The 23,459-nt window shown below is 41.5% G+C and overlaps 1 protein-coding gene across 6 annotated transcripts; it reads left to right on the top strand.

Annotated features, from left to right (window-relative positions):
* Positions 1-764: 764 nt before the first annotated feature.
* On the top strand, positions 765-21,579 carry LOC144069152 (chemokine-like protein TAFA-2). Of its 6 annotated transcripts, none has more exons than XM_077594295.1 (6): positions 765-1,014; positions 1,110-1,193; positions 1,990-2,203; positions 16,270-16,364; positions 19,359-19,511; positions 20,769-21,579. In XM_077594295.1, exons 3-6 carry the CDS (start codon positions 2,136-2,138, stop codon positions 20,924-20,926), a joined length of 474 nt encoding a protein of 157 aa, XP_077450421.1. In that variant the 5' UTR covers positions 765-1,014; positions 1,110-1,193; positions 1,990-2,135; the 3' UTR covers positions 20,927-21,579. The 6 variants fall into 6 exon arrangements, with proteins under 6 accessions (XP_077450421.1, XP_077450419.1, XP_077450420.1 ...); XM_077594293.1 differs by having other exon boundaries at positions 19,356-19,511; XM_077594294.1 differs by lacking the exon at positions 1,110-1,193 and having other exon boundaries at positions 19,356-19,511.
* Positions 21,580-23,459: the final 1,880 nt, after the last annotated feature.

Raw genomic sequence — 23,459 nt, 5'->3', positions numbered from 1 at the left:
CGTCATACGCAGTTTCTGGGTATGATGACAATTAGGCTTTTGTTGAGTCGATGATGATGACAAAGCCTACGTCTGATTATTATTATTATTAAAGGGAAAGTCAATACTTGGTATAAATGACTATGCAAAAGACGGTTGCTCAAAGAAATCGCAAATTTGTTACAAAATGATGTTTAAACGCCCCCCCCCCCCCCCCCCCCAAAACGACACTGCTTTCAAGCACAGACATTTTGTGACCCACATACAAACTATAAATGGGTATTTTTGGAATGCTCACTTTTGATTGGCTAAAATATGACCTGCATTGATAACATTTCTGGCTTGAGTTTACGTCACACATCTGAAATGGAAATTCTGTTATGTCAATGTATTAAACAACAGTTTGTCTGTTGGAACATGCAGGATAACAGTGTTGTCTTCCCCTTTAAGCATGTGTATGAAGGTTGAATTTTGAGTAAACATTGTTTTAGGATAAATAGTTTTTACTTTTTCAAAATGTGAGTGGTGTAACTTTTAGCAGCACCACTTGAGGGCACTGGCATATCATATAAGAGAAGCTCTTTTCAACTATGAAAAAAGCACTATATTAAATTCATTTTTGAGGGCAATTGCCACATTTGTCTTCCTCAAATACCAGCCAATTTTTATTTTTCAAATTAAAGATGAGTTGCTAGTTTTTTCACGTGATCAGTAATCAATTGGGTGTGAAATGGGTCTACTTTATGACGCTGCACACCAGAGTGGTCATAAAAGTTCATGTGCGCACGCACAGTGGAGCTGTCAGACTGAGCCGAGACGCGGCAGCAACAACACCAGGATTCTGTCAGCACACCAAAGACCACCCCGATGCGCCCCCAAGCCATCGGGACCTCTGGCCAAGAGTGAGGATTTACACCTGAGGAGAACACGCCGTCAGTGATTAAAGGATCGATAGTTAAAGAGTTACAGATTGGAAACCCTGGATAGGATGATTTGAGGGTGTTGATGCGTGGGAAGGAAGTAGGATACTTCCAGGTAAGTGCCTCATTCATCTTCAAATATTCACAACTACTCGTGCATGCAATTTCTTATTTCTAGGCTTTAAAATTGCACTTTTCTCCCCCTTCTAGTAATTCCCAGTGATAGAAAAATGATTCTACACTGTAGTATACCACATTGGACTATTTGTAGCTGTGTCAAAATGCTGGCGCAAGGTACAGTCATTTATTGGAATTGTGATTTAGTGATTTCACCTCCAGCCCAGTGTTTGCTTGCCTGTAGCAAATAGGAGTCCTCTGATGGTGAAATGTAGTGGCGGAGGCGCGCCAGACTGCAGCAGCTGCTATACTTTCTGCCACACATATAATAGGCATGATAAATTAAAAAAACTAACAAAAAAACAAGGAGCAAACGGAGAGTGTGGGTAGGAATGGGGATAATATATATACTGGCAACTATGTATCGCCGTAGTATTAGTAGTGGAGATGATCCAATGCCTTGCTTAAAATGGGATTTTCACTAGTATTTGATTGGTAGAAATGGAAAATGTGGACTTTAAAAGTATGGGCAAAAGTATTTATACAAACCGTTTGAATGAGCGTGCCCAAGTGCCATTGTCTGTGCAAGGCATTTTGACTAGGAGATATTGTCAGTGAATGATCGCTGCCAGTCCTCCGAGTCCATATGGATTGGATCGCCGTCAATATTAGCAAAATGCAGAATTTCAAAAGTCATAACGTATAGCTGTATTTTATACATTGATGTATAGTGGCGGGCATACAACTTTTAGACAGACAAACAATAGAGTTCCATCTGACTGAGGGATTTTAACTCATTTAAAATATGCACATTAGACTCCCTTAAATCTCACAAAAGTTTGGGCCAGTATAATACAGGTTGATGTCATTAAATGTACTATTTTAGCAAGGCAAAAAACAAAAAATAGAGTCCCTCAGTACAACTTTGACGCTATTAAATATTGTTGTCTCATATCATGTTCTACTCTCCAAGCACAACCGGCAGTCCTAGCGGGCTCCAATTAGCCGGGAGCGTGGTATAAGTAACAGCTCCCTCGCTGAGAGTGAACCACGCTCTCTGAGAGTTCGAACCCTGCTTCGGGTCACGCTGATCCACCTCCAGCTGGACCACACCAGCCAATGTCATCATTTCGTCATGCGAGCGTCGCCGTGGCTTCACGCTCGGCCACCCCGAGCCAACCGGGCAGGTAAAGGCAGCCTGTGAGCAGCCGTATGTCATTCAGAATTCTTCATTCTGACCTCTGACAACACAAAAAAAGTGCTGCCAGCTTCATAACTCTTTTTTCGGATCAGTCTCCGCTAACCTTAGAGATGCTTGTGTGTGGAGAATCCTATTAGATCAGCAATTTCCAGAAAAGTGGCAACCAGACGCCGCTATCAAAGTCAGGTCAATCATCTTTCTTATTTTACGCTTCATGTGCAACAGTCGACAAATGGACATCAGTTTAAACTGCTAATTTGCATCCGCAGTCCCTTGGCAGGCAACAGGGAAATGCACACCAACAATCCAACACTTCATTTAATACCAAACATGCTGCAACACTGTGAATATCAAAATGTATTATTTGCTTTGAATTAGGACCATAACTATGTATACAAGTCCAAAAAGAATTTAACGCCATGCTGTATGTATATCTCAATCTATATATTTATATCTATATCTATACATATACACAGACAAACACACATTTCAGCAACATAACTGTCAAATGTATCCAAATTCCTTTGTAATTTTGATTGCGTTCGGTGAAATAGGATACCTGTTAAATATCTACATATCGTTTTCAATCAATTGAACGCCCTCAAGTCGAATCACGGCCCAAATTTGAATATTGTTAATTATCACATTGTCCAAAGAATAATTTGGGACCGTATTATCGTGAAATTAGCCATTTTCATCCATTTGATCTCCCTCTGTTTCGTTCGAAGGAAAACTCTAATCCACTAGCAGTTAAATAAACAGCCAAACGCAAGTTGGTTCATGTTTAAGAACCACGACTTGACTTAGTTTGGCCTCACGTGTGATGAGAGATTTGACTTTAAAATGCTCAGGATGGAGGTTTCTGTTACTTTGCATTACAATGGATAACAATTAGGATATTTGCATAAGTGAGACTCCAGAAAAAAACTGACTTAAAACACAGGCTCACACGGATTTTCAATTTTAATTACTGTATTTTGGATGATTTTAACAGTCATTTTGTATAAGCTGGGGGAAAACAATGCAAACATAGGGCATAAATCTTAACTTCGCGCGCCGTTGATGGCAATATTCAAAATACATTAATGTATTCTTGAATAAACTCTCACTTCAGAAAACTTCACTGTGGATTTCAATGAGTTTACCACTAGTATACGTCCAAACCATTTGAAATGCAAATGGGTGAATGTTCATTCGCTGCCAGCCTCACATGGCAAACAAAATGAAGGGTGGAAAAGCCTTTCAAGAATTAGAAAATGTACTTAATCGTGACATAATGGCTCGTATGATTTTATGACCAACTACCAAATTCTCTAATTGAAGGAATCAATTTATAAACGGTAGAAATACATTCCGTGAAAACTGTGAAAGATGTGTTATCGCAAAGGGCTATGATTCCGTAACATTTTTTTAAAACTCCGTGAGAGTAACTTTTATCACATGCCTTCGAAATCCCAGAATTGAATATGACGATGATCGTTACACCTGTCTGCCTTTACGCAGCTAGAAACCGACTTTGATGCGCAGACGTGAGCACACCTACAAAGAACTCCTCGCGCATTAAAAGCGAATGATGAATATTTGGTTTATTCTTTCCGCTCTCGCCCAAATTTCTTTTTAAGGGTCTTGACAATCTCTATGTATGAAAATGCATTTGTGATGTGGAAAACACACAGTTTGTGTAGGTTTCCCTAATGGCTTTATTTTAACCTCGATCACACTGAGCCTCACGCCTCGCTTCGTGCGCTCCTACCCCTGCGGCGGCAAAGCCGAGGGGGGTAGCTAACCTAAAGACTTGCTACGAGCCGCCCGTGGCTTCGAGTCTGACTCCGCTCTCGCACTTATCTGGAAAATAAGACACTTTAATTGCTTACACACAGAGCCCTATCAGGCCGTGTAGTGAGCACAGAGATAAGGCAATGGTAACTGGATGAGGGGACCGCAGAAAAACAAAGCAGGAGCAGGAGTCAGGAAATAGCCATATCCCTCCTATTAATTTCCATTCAGAGCCGCCACAGTTTAGCGCCGAGGCACGGGAGGCGACCCATGTGCCCTTAGATGAAAATACAGCCCTTTTAATGATGTCTTTGGAAGGTGATTGCGCAGAAATTACGCAGGTTATTGAGCTAAAAATGACAATGAGGTGAGTAAAAAAAAAGTGCTCGCTATTAATCCCGATTTCTAATTAATCCTGCAACAGCGAGCGTGCCACGATGTTACCGAGCCTGCAATAATACCACAAGGACTCGTGTTTTTTTTTTAGCCCGAATGATTAAAGATGAGTCATAACGGTTTAATGATGTTCAACAGTGACAGGGAATACAACCTAAACTGTGTGGGTGATTATTTCACAGTATTTTTTTTCAAAAATGTTATACTATTTAACTCATTGCCTGCCATTTTCAATGATAAAAGTCAATTTTGACTGAGATAAATAATTAACATTCATTCAATCCGCCAAGTCAAAATAAATTAGATGTCTGTTATGAATGGTATGCAAAGAGTAATAGTAAATATTTTCATATATATTTTTTAAACTTTTGTTATTTTGTTTCTATTTGAATTTTTTTTTTATAAATACTAAAATGCGACTATTATTATACTGTTACTATTGAAAGATAAAACTGCCTATTTCCATTTATTTAAAATGTTTGAATTATTTTTTGTTAGTTCTATTCTAATAATTATTTATCAACTTTAGAGTGTTACTCATGCTGGTTTTTATTCATTACAAAAACCTAATTAAAAAATACTTCAACACCAAGACCCGGCATAGGTGGATTATGGAAGATAAGCTTTTAAAATGACTCAAAATACCCACTTGCTCCTTAAAGGGTTAAGATTATTTCAAGTCATATTGGCGGCGTGGTTTCGGGGACGGCTAGAGTATCTGGCGGCATGTTATTCTGACCCGCGCGCCCCGCATGAAGCGCTAGTGAGCACCGTGGCTGAGTAAATGTCAGCTCCACTCGGCTTCTAATGAGACCAGAGACTAAGAAGAGCGCTGACACCATCATAGGCTAGGTGGTGAGAGTCTCATTTACATTCTGCCAGCCGACAGCCGGAATTATGAAGGGGAAGAAAGAAAAAAAACACATTTGGTTCTGGCCTGCGGACGTTTTGTCTCCGGTCTTGTCGGGTCCTCGGTGTCCGAATGCTGGTTTCACGTTAGCATAAAAGGCTCATTGATATTCTGATTTTGGTCATGGGAACAAATGTTCATCAGCTAACAATAATGTTGACCTTGACGGTGATGGTTTTGCCCAGAAAAGAGATGTTTCGAGGTTGCATGTGTCCACCCTTCATGTTTTATTGAAGTTAGCACACTCCTGCCACCATTTCAAGTAGGCATTTACCTACATATTGATTAGTGTGTTGATCAAGAACGATAGGTCCATTGGCTAAGCAACAATATTGTGAAATCCAATAAAACACAAAAGTGGTGGGCTTCTCTACCACCAGGCTTTGCAAGTTTCCTGGTTATTGTTAAACTGATGATTTACACAGGTAGTATGGCCTATATTTTCTCCACACATTTCATTCACGGACTACTGTACTGTACTGTACTGTATGGAAATAGAGGTCCAAATCCATCTGAGCTCGGAGGGCTGATAGCGAATGAGCATCCATTATTTTGCTGCCCAAGCTCAAGTGGATTGGACTAATCTAGTGGCAAACACAGTGAAATTCGAAGGTGCGAGTTTGTCACCGTCAATGGCACCAAAATACGATCGTTCAACGGTGATGAAGCAGTTAACACTTAGAAAAGTCCTCCGCCCTTTTGCCGTCAACACGTGCACTCGAACGGTGGACTTCACCGATTGCAGCGGCGAGACGAATATTTCATTTTCACTCTCCATCAAGGACGCTCGGCATACACATTCTCCAATAGTGGACGCGAATGAGTCGAAGGCCGAGGAACCAATTACGCTGCCGGGCTCAAGGTGTGGGCGGCTAATTAGAAAAAAAGGGAGTGAAGAACCACTGTCTGAATATTCTCCATCTTTGTCATCTGCGAGACTGTTGACACCACAATCTTGGATGACATTGAGCTCCAAAGTGCGTTGCTATTTTCTATTTTAGCACAAAAAAGGGCCCATTTATAAAGCCTTATTAAGGAACACTTGGAAAATGATGTCCAAACATTCCATTCAGCGAGATAACTCAAACACTACAGCAGCACAAGTCTCATAAAAAGTGCACATTGCACAGTAATAAGGCGTCATTATGTAACGGAATCAGTCGCGGGCAAGCGCTTGGAACAGTTTTCATTGAGCAATGTGCTAATTGTGGTGCTCAACTTGCACGCTTTTTAGAAAATGGATTGGGGAAAAAGGGGGGGCTTTCAACATGGCCTCTAATAGACCTAAAAGTTCAACATTTAGGAAGTTCTTGACTGCAGTTGGAAGAAAGTTAGGGAATGCGTGAACTCTATGCGAGAAAGTCTTTGGAGGTCTTTGGCGTTTTTGATATGGAAAGAAAGTTGCAGTGGAAAGTGGTCATTATCTACTTGGGCTGCTACAAATGACTTCTTGTGATAATAGGCACTTTTATAAATTCTTATTTAACAATCTTGACCCTTGTGAGGATGAGCCGTATGGAAAATGAATGAATAATGATATTTAAAAAATGATTTAATAATATTGACATTTGTTCATTCGCTGCCAGACCTCCCACTACCGCCTTGAGTGGTAGTGAATAAGATGGATCCATGGAATGACAGCTCCTCAAAAACCTTGCATCTCCTTTCAGCAACTATCAAGCTCAGGCTCACGTTTTCAGGGACAGCCATTTCACACCTGTTGATGTATTCTTGGCGTATGGAAACTGATCCTGTTATCCACTTTGTGCAATGAGGCTGCAAACCCCTGCTCACACTGGCTTTATGCACACTTCCATCCATTTTTACTATACAGCCAACCGAGCAAACTCTAATGGTCAGGAGGAAATGGAGCCTGTCACAGATTTGACTTGGAGAAAGGGGACGATAAAGGGAATCGTTGCACCATTCTTTCCCCGCGCCACCGATTAGACTATTTGTGAAACTTCATATTTACGACAACTTGAGTTTCCGCTACACCTGGGGGTGGGGGGGCATTTACTATCGAAATTATAAAGCGATTAGGCGGTTGTAGTTTTCGAGCATCTAAAGACTTGGATTCGCCGCCGAACAGGCTTGTGAGTGATAGTAATGAGTTCCGGAAGACAGGAGCTCGGCGCGAACACCAATTATCCGCCGGCAACTGTCGAAATCGGCCTAGTGATGGGGCGCGTGCGGTCCCACCCTCCTCATCGCCGGCTGGATCTTGGTTTCATTTGGATGATTGATCATGTTTTTGAGCTTGTTAGGTTAGGTACATAAAAGCGATCAACACATATATATATATATATATTGTTTAATATAGTTACACATTTAGGATGAGCATTACTATTCCTAATAAGCAAATATATTGATTAATATAGTAAGCATGTATATTATAAGGCTTTATATTCATTGCAAACACATTTATAATAATGATTACTCCAACAGAGCTCGAATGAAAATTTGATTTTTAGAAAATTATTGGGCACCCATTCCAGAGAAGATAAGAGCTAAAAACAAAAAGTACATAATCTCTATTTTCTGTAGTGCTCAATCTTTCAACAAATACTTTGCCGCCATTGACAGTGATTCAATTTTACTCGCTGTCAGGCCTCCCAGTTCAAATGGATTGGACATGTACGGGTGACAAACTCATTTAAATTTACTGCACAAGAATCAAACAGGACATAATTGGATGTCTAACATCGTCAATGGCACAGAAAAATGACAAAAATGTCATTTGAATAGCAAGAAGAACAGCAAAGAAACAACGTCGACGGACATCATTTTCTTTCGCGGGCAAAACAAAACGACGTGGCAGATCGGATCTGGTCCCCGGGCCTCGAGTTTGACAACTATAGCCTTAGGGGTACAAAACTTCCACTTCTGTGCTCATTATCAACTCCGTTCAACTGCACCACATTATTCTGACAGCAATTTTTTATTAGTGTCGGCAGCCCATTTTAGGTTTGACTGATATTCGGCTCCAATACAATACAGCGTTCCCTTTTATGACCTCAATCACAAACCCGTTGGAACGATTAAAGCTAAAGCGGCCGTGCTGTGTTCCAATTGTGTGGCGGCAATTTAAAAGTGTTGAATGTCTTTTGTGTACTGACAGCTGAAAAGACCAAATTACTGTATGCAGACCTCCGGTAAAGTTGCTATATCAATCCTCTATTATAACAAACTGCATGTCGTCCCACAATTGGAGCTATTAAATGGAATACAAGTCACCTACGATTGGCTGGCAACCAGAGTGGCAACCAGTGTGTACTAAAGTTCAGAAACACAAAATAAAAGCCCACACCTATATTAAACATTACTATACAGTATTAGCATTGATACATTGAGGATTGTGGTGTAAGACAATGTATAGCTGTACTAACCACTTTAGCCTGTTGTCAATTAATAGCCATCTTTTCCAAAACGTAATCTAAAAGGTGACACTTGACACACGAAAACTCGCCAATGTACAGCGAAGATAGCTTTTGAATGACATCCATTATGAAACATTTGCTTGTCAAGAAAATTGGAATATTTTCTTTTCAAATTAGCTGACATGTATACTTTGATGACATTCATTTTGGATCAAATCAACATTTTTGATTGGCTCTAATTGGCAGAGATCAAAAACGGCGTTGAGTTTCTCTCATATTTACAAATGGCATGTTATTCACAATTATATTTACAGTACTATTTTAAGACAGTGGTCTCATTTCCCTTTTTTTGACAATAAATACTACCACAAATGGGCAATCATTTGTCAGACAACATTTTGTCTATTAAAATTTGTTAACACAACAGACCCAATTAAAGTACTATGTTCATATTGAAAAATATTTTTACTAAATATCGCTACACAGCCAGTCTAGCTATATATGATACTCAAGACAAAAATAAAACGTGTTAAAATGAAATGAGGTTGAACAGAACTGGGCCATCTTTGGGGAAAAAACATCTTCCTCATGCATCAATTTTCAGCTGCACCATATTAGGCATTTAATTGGCATTTATGTGGCACTAATCTCTGCCTGAATCAACTGCGGCAGGAGTCTTCGTATTCCCGCATTTATTGTCATATATTACATTTCCCTGACAAAAGGAGGAGCGGGGCCAACATGCTGTTAATCACTCCCACCCGCACGCAATCTGGTTCAGCCATCTTAGTGGATCCATTAGCCTCGTCTCATTTGGGGGGCGCGCTGCCAGCCTATTAGTCCTGTTATGCTCGGCTATATTCCCGTGGCCTTCCATTTCCACAAATTGACCAAGAAAATTAGAAAAGTTGGGGATTAATTCCAACTAATCTCTTATTTCTCTATTGACTTAAATTACTTGTTTTGCCCTTTGACACCGCGAGCGGTCATCAGGAACGGGTTAACTTTGGATGGCACCCACGTCATTAAAGCAGAGTCAAACTTAGGACCGGACCCGGGCTCGGCTCCGTTTACGAGCGCTCAGCCAGAGCAGCCTTTTGGCAGGGCTAATGTCCAAAGCGGGGCACCAACGACCTCGATGAAAGCAATCTAATATCACCAATTAGCTTGTCACTTGCCAGAATTATAACCCTCGCGAGGGGCGGCGCCGAAATAACTTAGGCCATGTTGCTCACTCATTATAAAACAGGCGAGAGGGATGCAATTGAATATTTAATCAAACAAAACAGAATGGAATTAAACTGATCCCTTCGCTTGCTACGGCCAAGATTACTTGAATTGTTCGACACGGAGGCGCAAAGCTGATGAACTTCAATTTGTGCAATTTTTCTCCCAACGCAATTTGATAATACACAAACTGCAACCTGATATTGTTTTATGGTTAAGAGATACAGAAAATCCTTATTCGGGTCATAGCATTGAATTAAGCAACTCAATTGACAGTGAACACATCCCAGTGATTCAACATGATTTCAAAATATACAAATAATGCAAAATGAAATGAAAAATGCAAAAAGGAAGACCATGCCAACTCCACACAGGTAGGTCGAAACCCACCATGGATGAACCCTTGATCCCAGAACTGCGAGGCGATGCCACTAACACTTTCATAATACAATAACCCGCTTTAATGTGCACGCAAAAATACATGAAGGCTGTCAAAGTTAAAAGTAATAACTTTACTTTCCGGAGATAAGCTTTAACTGAAAGCACAAAAAATACGTTTTGAAAATTATTGTCACTCTCAACGTCACTCACGCGCAACAGCTTCCATTTCCTAAATGTTTTGAGAACAAACTCTCACCTTAAAAAATATTCCCGTCAAGTTCACCAGGCATAGACGTGCAATCCATTTTGATTGAGAGAGGTTGGCAATTTCTGCCAACCCTCGCACTCAAAATTTTTGAGAAGAAAGAGAAATTGAACCAATTCGCAATATCTTTATTCGTTAAACACTACACCAACTTGATCTAAACTGTTCAGAAATTCCTGATTCTGACTAAAAACAAAATACCACAAGCATTATTGAAATTTATATTAGATAAATTATTAATAAATGTATATTATATTTTCCGTCCTTGTCAAATCGACCTCGGTGGGAGACATCAAGCTTGGTATTTGGTCGTGATAATTGGCTAACAGAGATAGCGTTGCTTATGAGCTAATTACGGAGCTTCATAATTGCCTGTCAACGTTTCTTCTGTTGTCGCCGTGGCGCCGGAAAAGGTATTATTGCGTGCCTTAAAATAGATTTCCCATGTGCCCCAACACCTCACGCTTCACCTTTTCTTCTCATCACGGCATGCGAAAGCCGGCGCAGCGCGGCGAACCTCCGCGCCCATCCGGTCCTACCCCCGAAATCTAATCGCGATGACTGAAAAACGAGAAATCACCCATGTAAAATGAATAAAAATAACGCGGGACGTTGTAGTTATGGTTTCCTTCAGAGGTTACGTTAGCTAACCAGTATTTGACGGCAGTAGACGCTCAGTTCCTTTTGACTGGGAGTCAGTCGTGCTCGTCAAAATGGATTTGACATGTACGTGTTCTGTGGAACTGTGCCAAGATATCCCGATTAAAACGAACATGGAGGTTGGAGACCGTTTGACTGCTGCGGGTTGGATGCGGGCGACCTCTCATTTGGCATCTCACTGTTTTGTTACAGAAGGTCGCTTTAGTGGTTAAACTCTGGGAAAGGGCATGCGGTGCTAGTGTCAGGTGACAGCATCTTGGGCCAAATGGGATTGCAATTAATTTTCCTCCCGTATGTGGCACAGACCAGACAGGCTGGCGGATGGATGCCTCCAGGCCAGAAATGTCCAAGTCCTCGCATAGCAAATGTAAAATCCATTTTTGGAAGAAAAAAATACACTATTGCATATCATAGTGGTGTCTGTCCTAGAAACAGTCATCTAAAAATAATCAGATCCAAGAAGCAGAGAAGTCAAACGATTCTTTTCCGAGTCGACGGCGTTTTGTCGAACGTCACCGCCGGGCTGCTGCGTAATGATTTGATTAGCGAGCCATCCGTCACGTGGCTGCCTTTCATACGCCCGAGGACACCCTTCGGAAAGCGGCGTGACGGCCGTCTCGTCGGAGACCCGACGTGGATTTGGCCCGTCGTCTGGAGTCTTCCGCTGTCAGATGGGAACATCTGTGTTTTGGCAAATGAGCCACGTTTGTTCTCCGATTGGAGCAATCGGCTCCCCGCAGCCGTCCGAGGTGACAGTCTCGGTCACGCTTCGAGTAGAGACCCAGATAGAAGACGGGAGGGAATGGAAGGGGATAAATCCCTGTGTCGAATCCAGCTGCGGGAAGCGAGAAGGGAAAGTCCAGCTTTTTCGCTTTCTGCGCCCACCCCGCAATCTCGGGGATATTGTGGATTACGCACTTCCCTTGCGCATTTCCAGCGTTTTGATCCCGTCCATTGAGGGGGGAAGCGAAAATTGAATCTTACACTTTTGGAAATGTTTACTTACTTGACTCCAAAGCGCGCGAGGGTTTACTCGTAAAGCTGATTTGCAAACGAGATATTTCAAGAAGCGTGTCAGGCCTGGAAGAAAATCTTACCCAAAAAAGCAAAGGTTTTGTGTGTTTCGCTCCTCTACAATGACACTCGGGCAGACGAGAGCAAAACTCAAAGAAACTTCGGCCGTCTTTGCCAGCGTACGCTAAATGTAATGCTTCACGCAAAAATAGCATACATTGCACAACAGATGAATGTAAATTGCTGTTTTTTAGACCCTCTTCAGCGCCTTTTTCCCTCTCTTGTGCTCGTACATAATGGGCAGGAAGAAAAGCACTCAGTGTCTCCAAGCCTCTTTAAAAAAGATTGCCATATTTTCCAGACTACAGTGGTACCTCGTCATACGACCGTTCGTCATACGGAATGCTCGTCTTACGGGGGAAATTTCGATCGAATAATTCGCCCGTGATGCGGTCAAAGTTTCGTGATGCGACCAAGCCAGGTTGCCATGGCATTTTTTTTGGCATATCTTTCGTGTATAACAATATTTACGAGCACCGGATGAGCTATTCAGACCAGGAAACGCACAACGCGCATGCGCGGTGAAAAGAGGGCTTTCTGGGTAATGAAGTATACTCGTGCGCACAACGCCGACAGGCAATGGCACTAGGCGCCGTTCGAGGGGATGCGAACACAGATGCTACAAGCTAAAAGGAGCCGCTAGCCAGCGCCCCCGAAGCTCCCATGCGAATCCAACAAAACCACCCAGAGCTGCCACCCAGGAACGTGGCGCCCTACGTTTTTCATCCAGCCGGAGATATTCGCACTGCCCCACACCTCCGGCTACCCCCTGGATGAACTAATCCGCGTTCCAGTGACAGCTCTAGCGCTGCTGAGGGTAATCCTCAAGCGCCTGAGGTGGCCCAACAACAACAACAACATGAGCAGCGGCGCGATCGCTGATAAAAGACTGCTGCTCGTTGGCAAGTGGTCGTGCGTTATTCGATTGTGAGGACATTTGTGTGCATCATTTTCGGAATATTTTGAAGGGAATAGTACGACAGCAAACAGCCCATCGATAGCGAACGTGAGGGTGGAGTGTTTGTTCCGTTTACGAGTGCGTTGTGTGGAAGAAAAAAAACGAAGCCCCCCGCCCCTTTTGTGCCCCTCTCCCCTCGGCGAAATCTGCCCAATTTTAGTTAGATTAAACACTTTATTTCTATTAAACCACTCGTTATTTATTACTTTGTCAATATATGGCGAATTATAAGAAATAAAACTTTTTTTTCAATCCAATATCCTGTTTCTGGTGTTTTTTTCAGAGAGTTGGAACGAATTAATTTGTTTCCCATTCATTTCAATGGGAAACTTTACCTCGAGTTACGAGTAACTTGTCATACGAGCTCAGTCACGGAACGGATTAAGCTCGTATCTCGAGGTACCACTGTATTCCAACTACTTTTCCCCCCACCTCGGTTGGGCCTGCGACTGAAAAAGGACTGAATGTCCAAATTTCACCTCTGTCTCAAACAACTATTAATAGGCCAAGGTCAAAGGAGTTGGTTTCTAGCTAATGAAAAACATCACCAGAGGAAAACACCTGACACTAATGGGACAAAAACCAGAACCAGGGTTCACGGTTCTCCTTTCGATTCATTCACTTTGGATTTAATGGCGCATTCTCTTTGCATGTTCTGACATCAGATTTTCTTTCTCTAATAACAGTGCAAAATTGCTGTTTATTCCACCAACTTCCACGAAAAGTTGCGCTCTGCTGCAATTCTAAATCTAAGAGGACTCGTCCCATTTTGTCCCACTGAAAGGATAAAAGTACAATCGCCACTTGTGTCTGAGCACATACCTGACTGAAATCATTTTATAAAGAGGTTGACAATTTGCATTTTAAAGTTCCCTAGTATCAAAAGTTGCTTCTGCTGGCAACGGGCAAAGTAAAACTATTTAGAATTGACTCTTTTCAAGTCATTTTCTCTTTACCCTCCCGTTGTGTTGTGTTGTTGTCAACCGCCGCAAATTACAAGCAATTTAAGTCGAAAAATTCTAACTTGAAGGATTATTTATATCCGCATATTTTTTCTGGGAGGTTTTAAAGTCAAGGATCACATTTCAGTGTCATTGAATTATAATGGACTGCACTTCTATTGTTGACCAGGATGGACAATGTCATTTCAAAGCTGCTGGTTGTCAGATTTACAGTTTATTTGTCAAATTCTGCGCTTTTTTGGTCTTCACACCGTACCAAAGTTCAGATTTTGTCCCCTAATCTTTCCTGTCCTATCAGTTGGAGGCTGGTTGACTGCTCTAAAATTGTCGAAATTGAATGTAGTTTGTCTCCTTGTGCCATGCGATTGGCTGCCAACCAACTCAGGGTGTCCCCCGCCTATTTCCTATAAATGGCTGGGATAGGCTCCAGCACCTCCACCACCCTTATGTGGATAAGCGGTACGGAAAATGGATGAACATACATTTAGGTAGGTTTTACATTCAATCATGGTTTTCTCTAGCTCTTTTTTAAAACTGTTCCACCATTCTGCATGTCCAAGCAGCCAACAAACGAGTACGGTTTTACAAAGACAAGGTCAAGCTTGTTGCCAGAAACTCTGGTCAAAGCACAGCAATGACGACGGAACCCATTCAGGGACAATGGGAAGCCATTTGTAGAATTGCAGCCTAGTGTAGATAGTGACCATCAAAAGACGCACGCTTTGTCACCGATGACCCTTTTTTCACTCGCGCTCTCATTGACCGAGCGCCGTTACCAACCCGAAAAAAACAGAGCGGGTATAAATCAGTCGATGTGAAGGTGAATGTCAGCAGGGTACATGGCGCAAGGCGGCGACCGGCAGGCTGTAAGTGGACGATAGGAGGCAATTTCAGCGAGCACCTTATTACCCAACTTAACGGAGAACTTCCCGGAAAACATAAAACTCACGATACGCTCGGTATTTATTAAAAATGCGCAGAACTCAATATGCTGGGATTCAGTGAAAAAGCCAGACCGTGAACAGAATCAATTTAAGGAAGACTGGAGAAGTTTAATGCTGTTTGGCGTGAGATACATTTTTAATCTCTGGAAAAGTAACTTGGCAAAACACTTATTTTTCCCTGCAATTTTGATACCACCTTCGGCCCGGCCATCAAGTCAGCAGAAAAGCGCACCCTGACTCTAGAATAACGGTAATTAGCTATGTAAATAACCCGAGAATCCCTCGGTGGTTTCAACAATCTATATGTCAATGAGCACAGCAAGATTAGAGGCGGGAGGCGGTAAGCAAGGCATCAACGTAGCTTGTAACTTAGCACGCTCGCGCCATTCGATACCAAGCCTCTTCCAGTAATTACTGTGCTGTTGATGGATTCCATTTTTTGGGGGATTGGAAATTTGACCACTATCTGTCAAAGAATACGCGCCCTCGCTGGTTTACACAAGGAGGCCTGTGGGTCATTAGCCCTTTCGTGGGCAAATTGGACTTTTTGTTTAGTTTTTTTTAACTTGGACTCACTGCCGCTGACGGGGCAAGACGTCCAAACCATTTTGACTGGGGGAGTGCCAATTAGCCGTCAACGGCATTGAAACACGAATTGGACGTTTAGCGCCATCAATGAGTTAAATACATAATAAACACAACTAGAGTCTGGGACGTAACCAGTGTGTATTTGATTTTATTTCTTCTAATTTTATAAATTTGCTTTATATTAAATTATCCACATTTACAATTACAAAATGTTTAGAGAATATGATTGATCATTGAATTACAAAATAAGTCACTTGCTCCATATGTAAGGGGTAAAATGTCTTATAGCCGTCCACTGTAATGACCAGAGTAAATTTACCATGGATGTGAATATTTTTTACTCATTGAATAGACGAGGATTGCTATTTCTCGTCAATGCACATTATTGCAGGGGAAAAAATAGATGTATATAAAGTTCCAGGTACAACCTATCACTGTCTATGGCTTTGAAGGAATTAATATCCGCTTTTCGTTTTAATGATTCTTTGCCAGCATTCTGACTGAGCACTTGAATTTGTCTCAATTTTCCAGGATGAGTGAGCGACACTTACATGTTGGAAACAAAGGAATTCTAATGGTCATGGTGCTCGCCATCAGCCTGTGGGACATATCCGAGTGCTCCACAGGTGAGACAATTTCTTTACACATCACTACGGAAACCATTTTCTCTTATCAGGGAGATCATTACTTACATGAAAACTGCTTTACGCTTAAAAAAAGCCACTAATCACCAGCCTTGAAATTTAAAACCTGCACATAAAAAAAATAATAAATAAAAATTTCCTTCCAAACATTATTTGGGAATCAAGAGTAAACCCAAATAATGAACTGATTCCAAATACTGAACTAAATACATGTTTAAAACAAGGTAAAAAAACCCTCTTCTGGGATACTGTCGAGTTGCCATCCATCTGTCTGCTTTCGGAACGCAAAGGCGGTTCTTTTCCACAAGACAACATTTTTTAGAAAAATAGCCTTTTTAGTAATTTGAGCTAATTGTACAGAGTCCACTCCATTCAATCCCTTCCTCATTAAAAGTGTTGTCAAGCTTTGTAAACCCGGCGAGATCAATTATGGCGAGTTGGTAACACACCAAGTGGAGGCTAAAGCGCATGTTTGAGCACTCCACGGCCACGCGGGTAATTGGTGACGTGCGGGCATCGCTCCTGGTGGACGGGATGTCCATTTGCGAGCATGATAGATACGCACCTCTCTTCCCTTTGTCGACCAATTAGGCGCGAGCGGGCCTCTTTGATGCGCTCACCTTTGACTGGCACTTGAGGTGCTCATCGTTTCAGCAGAAAGTGGATGCGAATAATCTCCCTTCCCGTTTCTCTCTGATAACCATCGCGGCCCGCTAATTTCCCCAGTGCGTTGTGTCTGTGGCTGTAAATCCGTTGTAATTCAGGGCATGAAACCAGCCCAGCACACATCCAAAACGTGGCAAATGAATTGGTTCACGGAGAAGAAGGGAAGAAATGATTTCCTCCTCTCGGAAAAATAGGTCGAATCGGTTCAGTGCTATTTGAACGGAAAAAGGGCAACCAGTGACAAAAAATGTTGCGTTATTTTAACAACCCGCAGTTAAGCAGGAACAACCTTAAGCCTTGACAGGAGTTTCTATTCCGGGCCACTAAAAATGACGTGGCGAGGCAGATCTGGGTGGTCACCGCTTCCCCGATAGCTGACTTCGAGAGTAATGTGATCCTGTCACAATAAATTCAGTGATGATCTTAAATATATATTAGTGTCGTTTTAGCATTACACGTATATTGACCATTACCAATGTTCATATCGTCAGAGCTCATGAATAATCCTGCTTTAACATTCAATATCAAAAATATCACCGCTAAAGGTATCTCTGAGCAACCTTCGTCATTATTCATTTGATATCGTCTATCTATATACATGCATTTGAATGATTCAAAACATGATTGGCAATTATAATCCAGCTGTACGGTATGTTGTGATTAAATGTTGAGTGAGCGCGCTCAGGCACAAAGAATAAATAAAACTAAAAAAAACAGGTGAAAAATAAGTCGCGGTGACTCTGATTTGAATTCCACTCCGACACTACTTAAATCTGAGGAATAATTCATTAAAACTTCTAAATAAGAACACGCTTTACATTCCCTGCATATAATGTATGCATTAGACACAATTTAGCCCGAGGTGCTGCGTTGTAATGTGATAACGTATTCATCATTTCATCATTATGCAAATATTCCAACATACACTGAAGCCATTGTGCCGTGCTCTCCATGCTATCAGTTTTGCTATCCTAGCAGAAAATGAAAAGTTCGCCTCCGCCATGCCAAACTCGTCGCAGTGGTCTTCGAAAAGTTGCAAAATTCCCAACCCACCCCCCCCCCGCCCTGCCGCCGTGAAAGACAAGCAGAGCGAGTCAAGCGGCTTAGACGTTTGCCCGACACGTGTTGCCAGATTCTTCAACAAAAGAACCAAGAAGCTGATCACTGTTCCCAATTGGATACGAGAGATGGTCTTAGAAGCCCACTCAGTTTTCTGTTGTCAACATACCAGAGAACAGAATTGCAAAATGCATCAGCAGGGTAAGGTTGGACAACCTTGATATCGTTTCACCGACTACCACAAAGACCTAGACATTTGGAATCGTAGTAGCAGGAGTCCCTTTAGATCAGGGGTCTCAAACCGATTCCGCCGAGGGCCACAGTGTGTCCTGGTCTTTGTTCCAACCGATCCAGTGCCGACATTTTAACCAATCAGTAGCACCTGACTTTAATTAACTGATTACACTTGCATAAGGTATCCTCTTGTTGAGTTGGAATGAAAACCTGCACCCACTGCGGCCCTTTGAGGACCGGTTTGACACCCCTGCTTTAGATGGACGGATCGTGGAAATGTCACAAGCAGTGATAGAGGAAGGAGCCGTTCAGGCGCTAAATAATTCAGACAATGGAGCTTGATCTGGAAATTGGTCGCGGGTTCTGCAGCGTTGCACTTTCACGTACTATTAGACTGCTGTATTAGCAGAATGGGGCGGTTCTACAGTTACGAAAAAAAAAATTGGACAACTTTGATTCGGACCATCGATTACTATCAGGAATCTCATAAATTCATTAAAAATAGATTTAGAAACATGATCATTCACTGCCATGCCTTTCAGCTGAAATGAATTTGACGTCATAATCGCTACGCTTTTCCAAGTACGGAATGGGCCAAAAAAAGGACAACACTGATAGATAGTGACCAGTAAATGCCCTAAAATAAACAGAAAGCCACCTGTAAATGTCCCCCAAACTAGGAAGACTGGATGTGAATACTCTGCTTTCAATGCCTTTGACAGCAGTGAAAGCAAGTGTATTACAAGAATCAGAGATTGTAGCAATTTCCATTGAATGGTGCTTACCACAAAATTGGCTTCGTACAAGAGAAGAGTCCCTAAAAGAATATGGGCTGTCTCCTCTATTGAGTATTAGCTCTGAGTGAGATCAAAGAGGTGTTGTAAAGGCCCTAGAGAGGGGCTCTTATGGGATTCAATCCAAGGCCACAATTGGACGGTAATAAGTTACTACAGAGCGCTGGATTAAACACTGATTGTTCCTTTTTTCCTCTCTCTTTCCGTGTCATCTCTCCAGTAGCGCAGCATGTTCCCACGGGCACCTGCGAGGTGGTCGCATTGCACCGCTGCTGCAACAAGAACAAAATCGAGGAGCGCTCGCAAACCGTCAAGTGCTCCTGTTTCCCGGGCCAAGTGGCCGGGACCACCAGAGCCGCTCCCTCCTGTGTAGACGGTACCGTTTGTCACCACTTTGCTCGCGTTTTACGAGTCCTCCTGGGCAAACCAGGGAATCTGGAAAAAAAGCATTTACTGCAGTAACAGTCTGAAAATGTGCTTCGGGGGAGCCTGGCATTAATCTGCCACTTTTTTTCTTTTAAACATAGATTTTAAAAGACTAAATAGAGCAGATTATCTTTAACGGTTTGCTTTAATGAAATGTGTGTCTCTCGACACGTTAATGTGTCCGACCTCAAGCCTGGCGCAAGTAGAGAGCAACTCGGCTCTGGTCGGCTTTCTTTCTAAAGTCTGGATCCAATTGGGTTTGACCTATTCCTTGACATTTAAGTATTGACATTTTCTGCAAATTAGAGCTGTGAGACATCGGCCTCAGTTTAGCGCTCAGTGGGTGTTCTCAGCTAAAATGACCAGCACTTAACCTTTTAATTATTCCTTTTGTTCTCCGAGATGAAATTAACTTGCAATGCGCTCTGTGTGAGACGGCCTCCTTTGGATAAATCACAGAGGATTTGAATACAGCGAGAAAAATATGAACTGGCAGTGAATGATGTTTCATTGACATTAGATGTCCAATTTATTTTGTCGATTTACTATGTGATATGTTCAGGTTTTACTTGCATATATACATATATATATATATATATATATATATATATATATATATATATATATATATATATATATATATATATATTTAGAGCTACTTACTTAAAAAATATTGTAAGAGTAAAAAAAAAATGCATTTCAATATCATGACCGCACTCGAATAATGAACACGCATTCAAACCACATTAGCATTCAAACCACATTAGCATTCCTAATCCCAAATGGGCCGTCGCAAAATTCAAATCAAACATTTCCCACTTAATAATCCACCGCTCGTTACCCAACTCGCATCTTGTTAATGAACGAGTTCAAGGTCAAAAACATCTCCGACGACCACAATGAAAATAAATGCATCAACACAACAATTCCAGATGTTTCCAACCATCATATTCACATCATTACTCGTTAAATGAAAAAGATGCGATGGGCTCGGCGTAGTTATCATTTGGCAAAAAGCCATGTTGGCTTGTTATTTACTTTTTTTTTCATCTAACAGTCGTCCGTCCACCTGCCATTGACCCCGAGTGCATCCTCCACCAGATTGCTGCTCTATAAGCAGTAATGTGTGTGGAATAAACATTGATTCCTCTATGGTTTTACTGCAATTCTCTTGGGTGAGTCATCGGAATTTCTCTGTGCCACGCAGCTTCTATAGTGGAGCAAAAATGGTGGTGCCAGATGCATCCTTGCCTAGACGGCGAAGAATGCAAAGTCCTTCCCGACTTGAAGGGTTGGAGCTGCGCGACGGGGAACAAAATCAAAACCACAAAGGTAAGATCTCGGGAGCCCATCGCGTCTTGTTGAACGTGACCTTACGTCAGCGTCTTCAAAGTCAACATGCTTCCACGCCAGGGCTAAAACGAGCTAATGTTTAAAGCCAGTCCTCCGGGGGCCGTTAATCAATGGGCTGCCATGTCTCCTTAGCACTTTCCAGACACTTTGATCAGCCAAACTGGCCAATTACTCGCTCCAATTACCAGCTTTTAACGACGTAACACGATGCCCGTATCCTTCAGTGTGTTATGATGACCCATAGACTCGGCTTCTGCCTCTCACCACGTACTTAATTATTTAAACAGTCCACACCACACCTGCCAGGAGCTGGCAGCCTGGAGCCTGGGGCTATTGATTCAGGGAATGGAAATGGGATATATATTTATTTTATTTGGGCAAGGAAAGGGCAGGAATGATGTGGTTAATGAACTCTTGTGTACTGAACTACTAAATATGCTACCCAGCTATAAGTAGCGCTAAAAGCTCGTTCCGATAGGCTGAGAAAAAGGAATATGGGGCTGATTTGAGTATGACTATTACTACATTATATAGCACTTAAGTCCATTATTGCTTCACGTTTGTAGCAATGCGATGAAACATAGTCAAGCATCACATGCTATTTATCATGATTAAAATTTGTAATCATTTCCTCCCTCGTCCTAACTTATTTTATCTGATGAGAAAATTCAGAAGACTTATGATCAAATCCAACTAAATGTCTTTTTCCGCCCCACATGGATGGAAGATTTCTGCAGATCGAGAGCAACTTTGGTAACAACACAGGTGAGGCGTTTTGTTGGAATATTTTTGAGTTTCATTAATTAAAAAAAGCTCTCAAAATCTCTTTCACTAAGCTTTCTTCTCGCCACACAGTTCAATTCATCTTTGCACTTTCTTAGCTCTGCCTTCCCCACTGATATTCCAGGGGTATTACGTTTTAATAATCCCATACGCTAGTTTAAAGCAGCCTTATAATTGTAAACTCAGTTGGCAATGTACACAACTTGACTGCACAAACATAAAACACACACATGCTGTCAAAGATTGCAGCCAGCCACACTGAGCGGAAAGGAACCTTTGCACATTAAATTCACACTCATCAGACACTAATTGAGACTTTGCAACATTGTTTTTCTCTGTAGGTTTAGTTGTTTCCCCCAATCAATTTTTCTCTCCCTGAGAGACCAGCGCACATCCAGCACTGAAGACTAACATGTCAGTTTATCATCTTTAGCTGCAAATTACTCTCAAACTAGATCTGTGGACGTCACAGATACATTTTAAGATTTTGCTATGATTTTTTTGTAAAACGAGGTACCCCCAATAATTTTAAAAGCAAACAAACAAAACCATACAGGGATGGGCAACGTATTTTTTTTTGTTTAGACCAAACAATTACTGTTTACAGTAAGTGTATATATTTAATTATTGGCAGATACTATGCAAGTTGCAGTTATTACTGTTTTTCCCACGTATAAATATTAAACAATTTTTATTACTACTTTCATTACAATTGAAACCGTCAGAATGAATAAAACAGAAGCTTTAGTTTTGATCACACTAGTTTTTTCAGTAAACAATGATTATATTTCAATGATTGAATATCTGTCTGTCTGTTTGAAATCAAGTCAAATTTGTCCAAATTGAATATCCTTTGTTTTTCCATTCCCAGGTGAAACCAAGAAGAAGAGGCCTCATGCATAGACTTTTCTGTAAATAGACCGCAAAGAACCCGTGGAATACCAGGAGTACTTCATGATCGAAAAGGGTTAAACTTAAGGACTCTTTTAAAATAACCCTTACTGGACATCAGGATTTGCTGGGGTATAACGTGCTGATTACTGTGAGTTACAAAGGAAAACTCAATGTTTTTTTTCTTGGGCCGGACAACTGCAAGAAAGGTAGTTACAAAGAAGGAACACGTTGAATAGGGTGTGCGATAGCTTAGTGAAGAAATTCAAGGGGATTTTTTCAAAGATGTACACAAATACACTGCTTTTCTTTTTCTTTTTTTAAACTAACTTTTGCAGAAGTGCGGAAATAGCAGCTACTTTTGCATCTTGTTTTTGGAAAATCAATTTTCTGGAAGCATTTTTTGGGGGGGGGGGGGGTTAGGGGGCAAATGAGATCAAAGTGGCTAAGAACATTTACATGACTGTTTTCAATTCATATATGATATAGTATGACGTCCTTTGTCCGAGTAAGCGATGATCTCCATAATAAAATGTGGTTGTGTCATTTGGGGCATTTCATCTTTTAAAAGTGGGGATGAAAATGAGCAATATGTGGTGACACGATGTTGATTCATTAAACGAATTACAAATTGATTCAATTCAAAGGCTTTGGATTGATTTAATAGAATATTGAGGGAGGCCATCTAAAATGCAAAGCAATTATGGCATTTTTGTCAATTGCGCTGCTAAAAATGTTTAGAGTTTTGAACGAAAACTATTCTTTTCAATTAAATGGCACTTCAAAAAGAGGACAACGTTTCCATTTGATTGGATTGTTGCTTAACCTATCAATGACTCGATGCAGACTGACGTATCGCGTCGCACTTCAG

Source organism: Stigmatopora argus, chromosome 23, assembly GCF_051989625.1.
Source record: "Stigmatopora argus isolate UIUO_Sarg chromosome 23, RoL_Sarg_1.0, whole genome shotgun sequence".
Lineage (NCBI taxonomy): Eukaryota > Metazoa > Chordata > Actinopteri > Syngnathiformes > Syngnathidae > Stigmatopora > Stigmatopora argus.
The sequence above is the reverse complement of the archived record's forward strand: the minus strand, read 5'-3'. Positions and strand labels throughout refer to the sequence as shown.

Bases quoted from the DNA above. Each gene is read 5' to 3' on its own strand.
- LOC144069152 (XM_077594294.1), top strand. From the start codon at position 2,136: ATGTCATCATTTCGTCATGCGAGCGTCGCCGTGGCTTCACGCTCGGCC. The intron at 16,365-19,355 runs GTGAGACAATTT...TCATCTCTCCAG, and splicing joins CATATCCGAGTGCTCCACAG to TAGCGCAGCATGTTCCCACG. The intron at 19,512-20,768 runs GTACCGTTTGTC...TGTGCCACGCAG, and splicing joins CGCTCCCTCCTGTGTAGACG to CTTCTATAGTGGAGCAAAAA.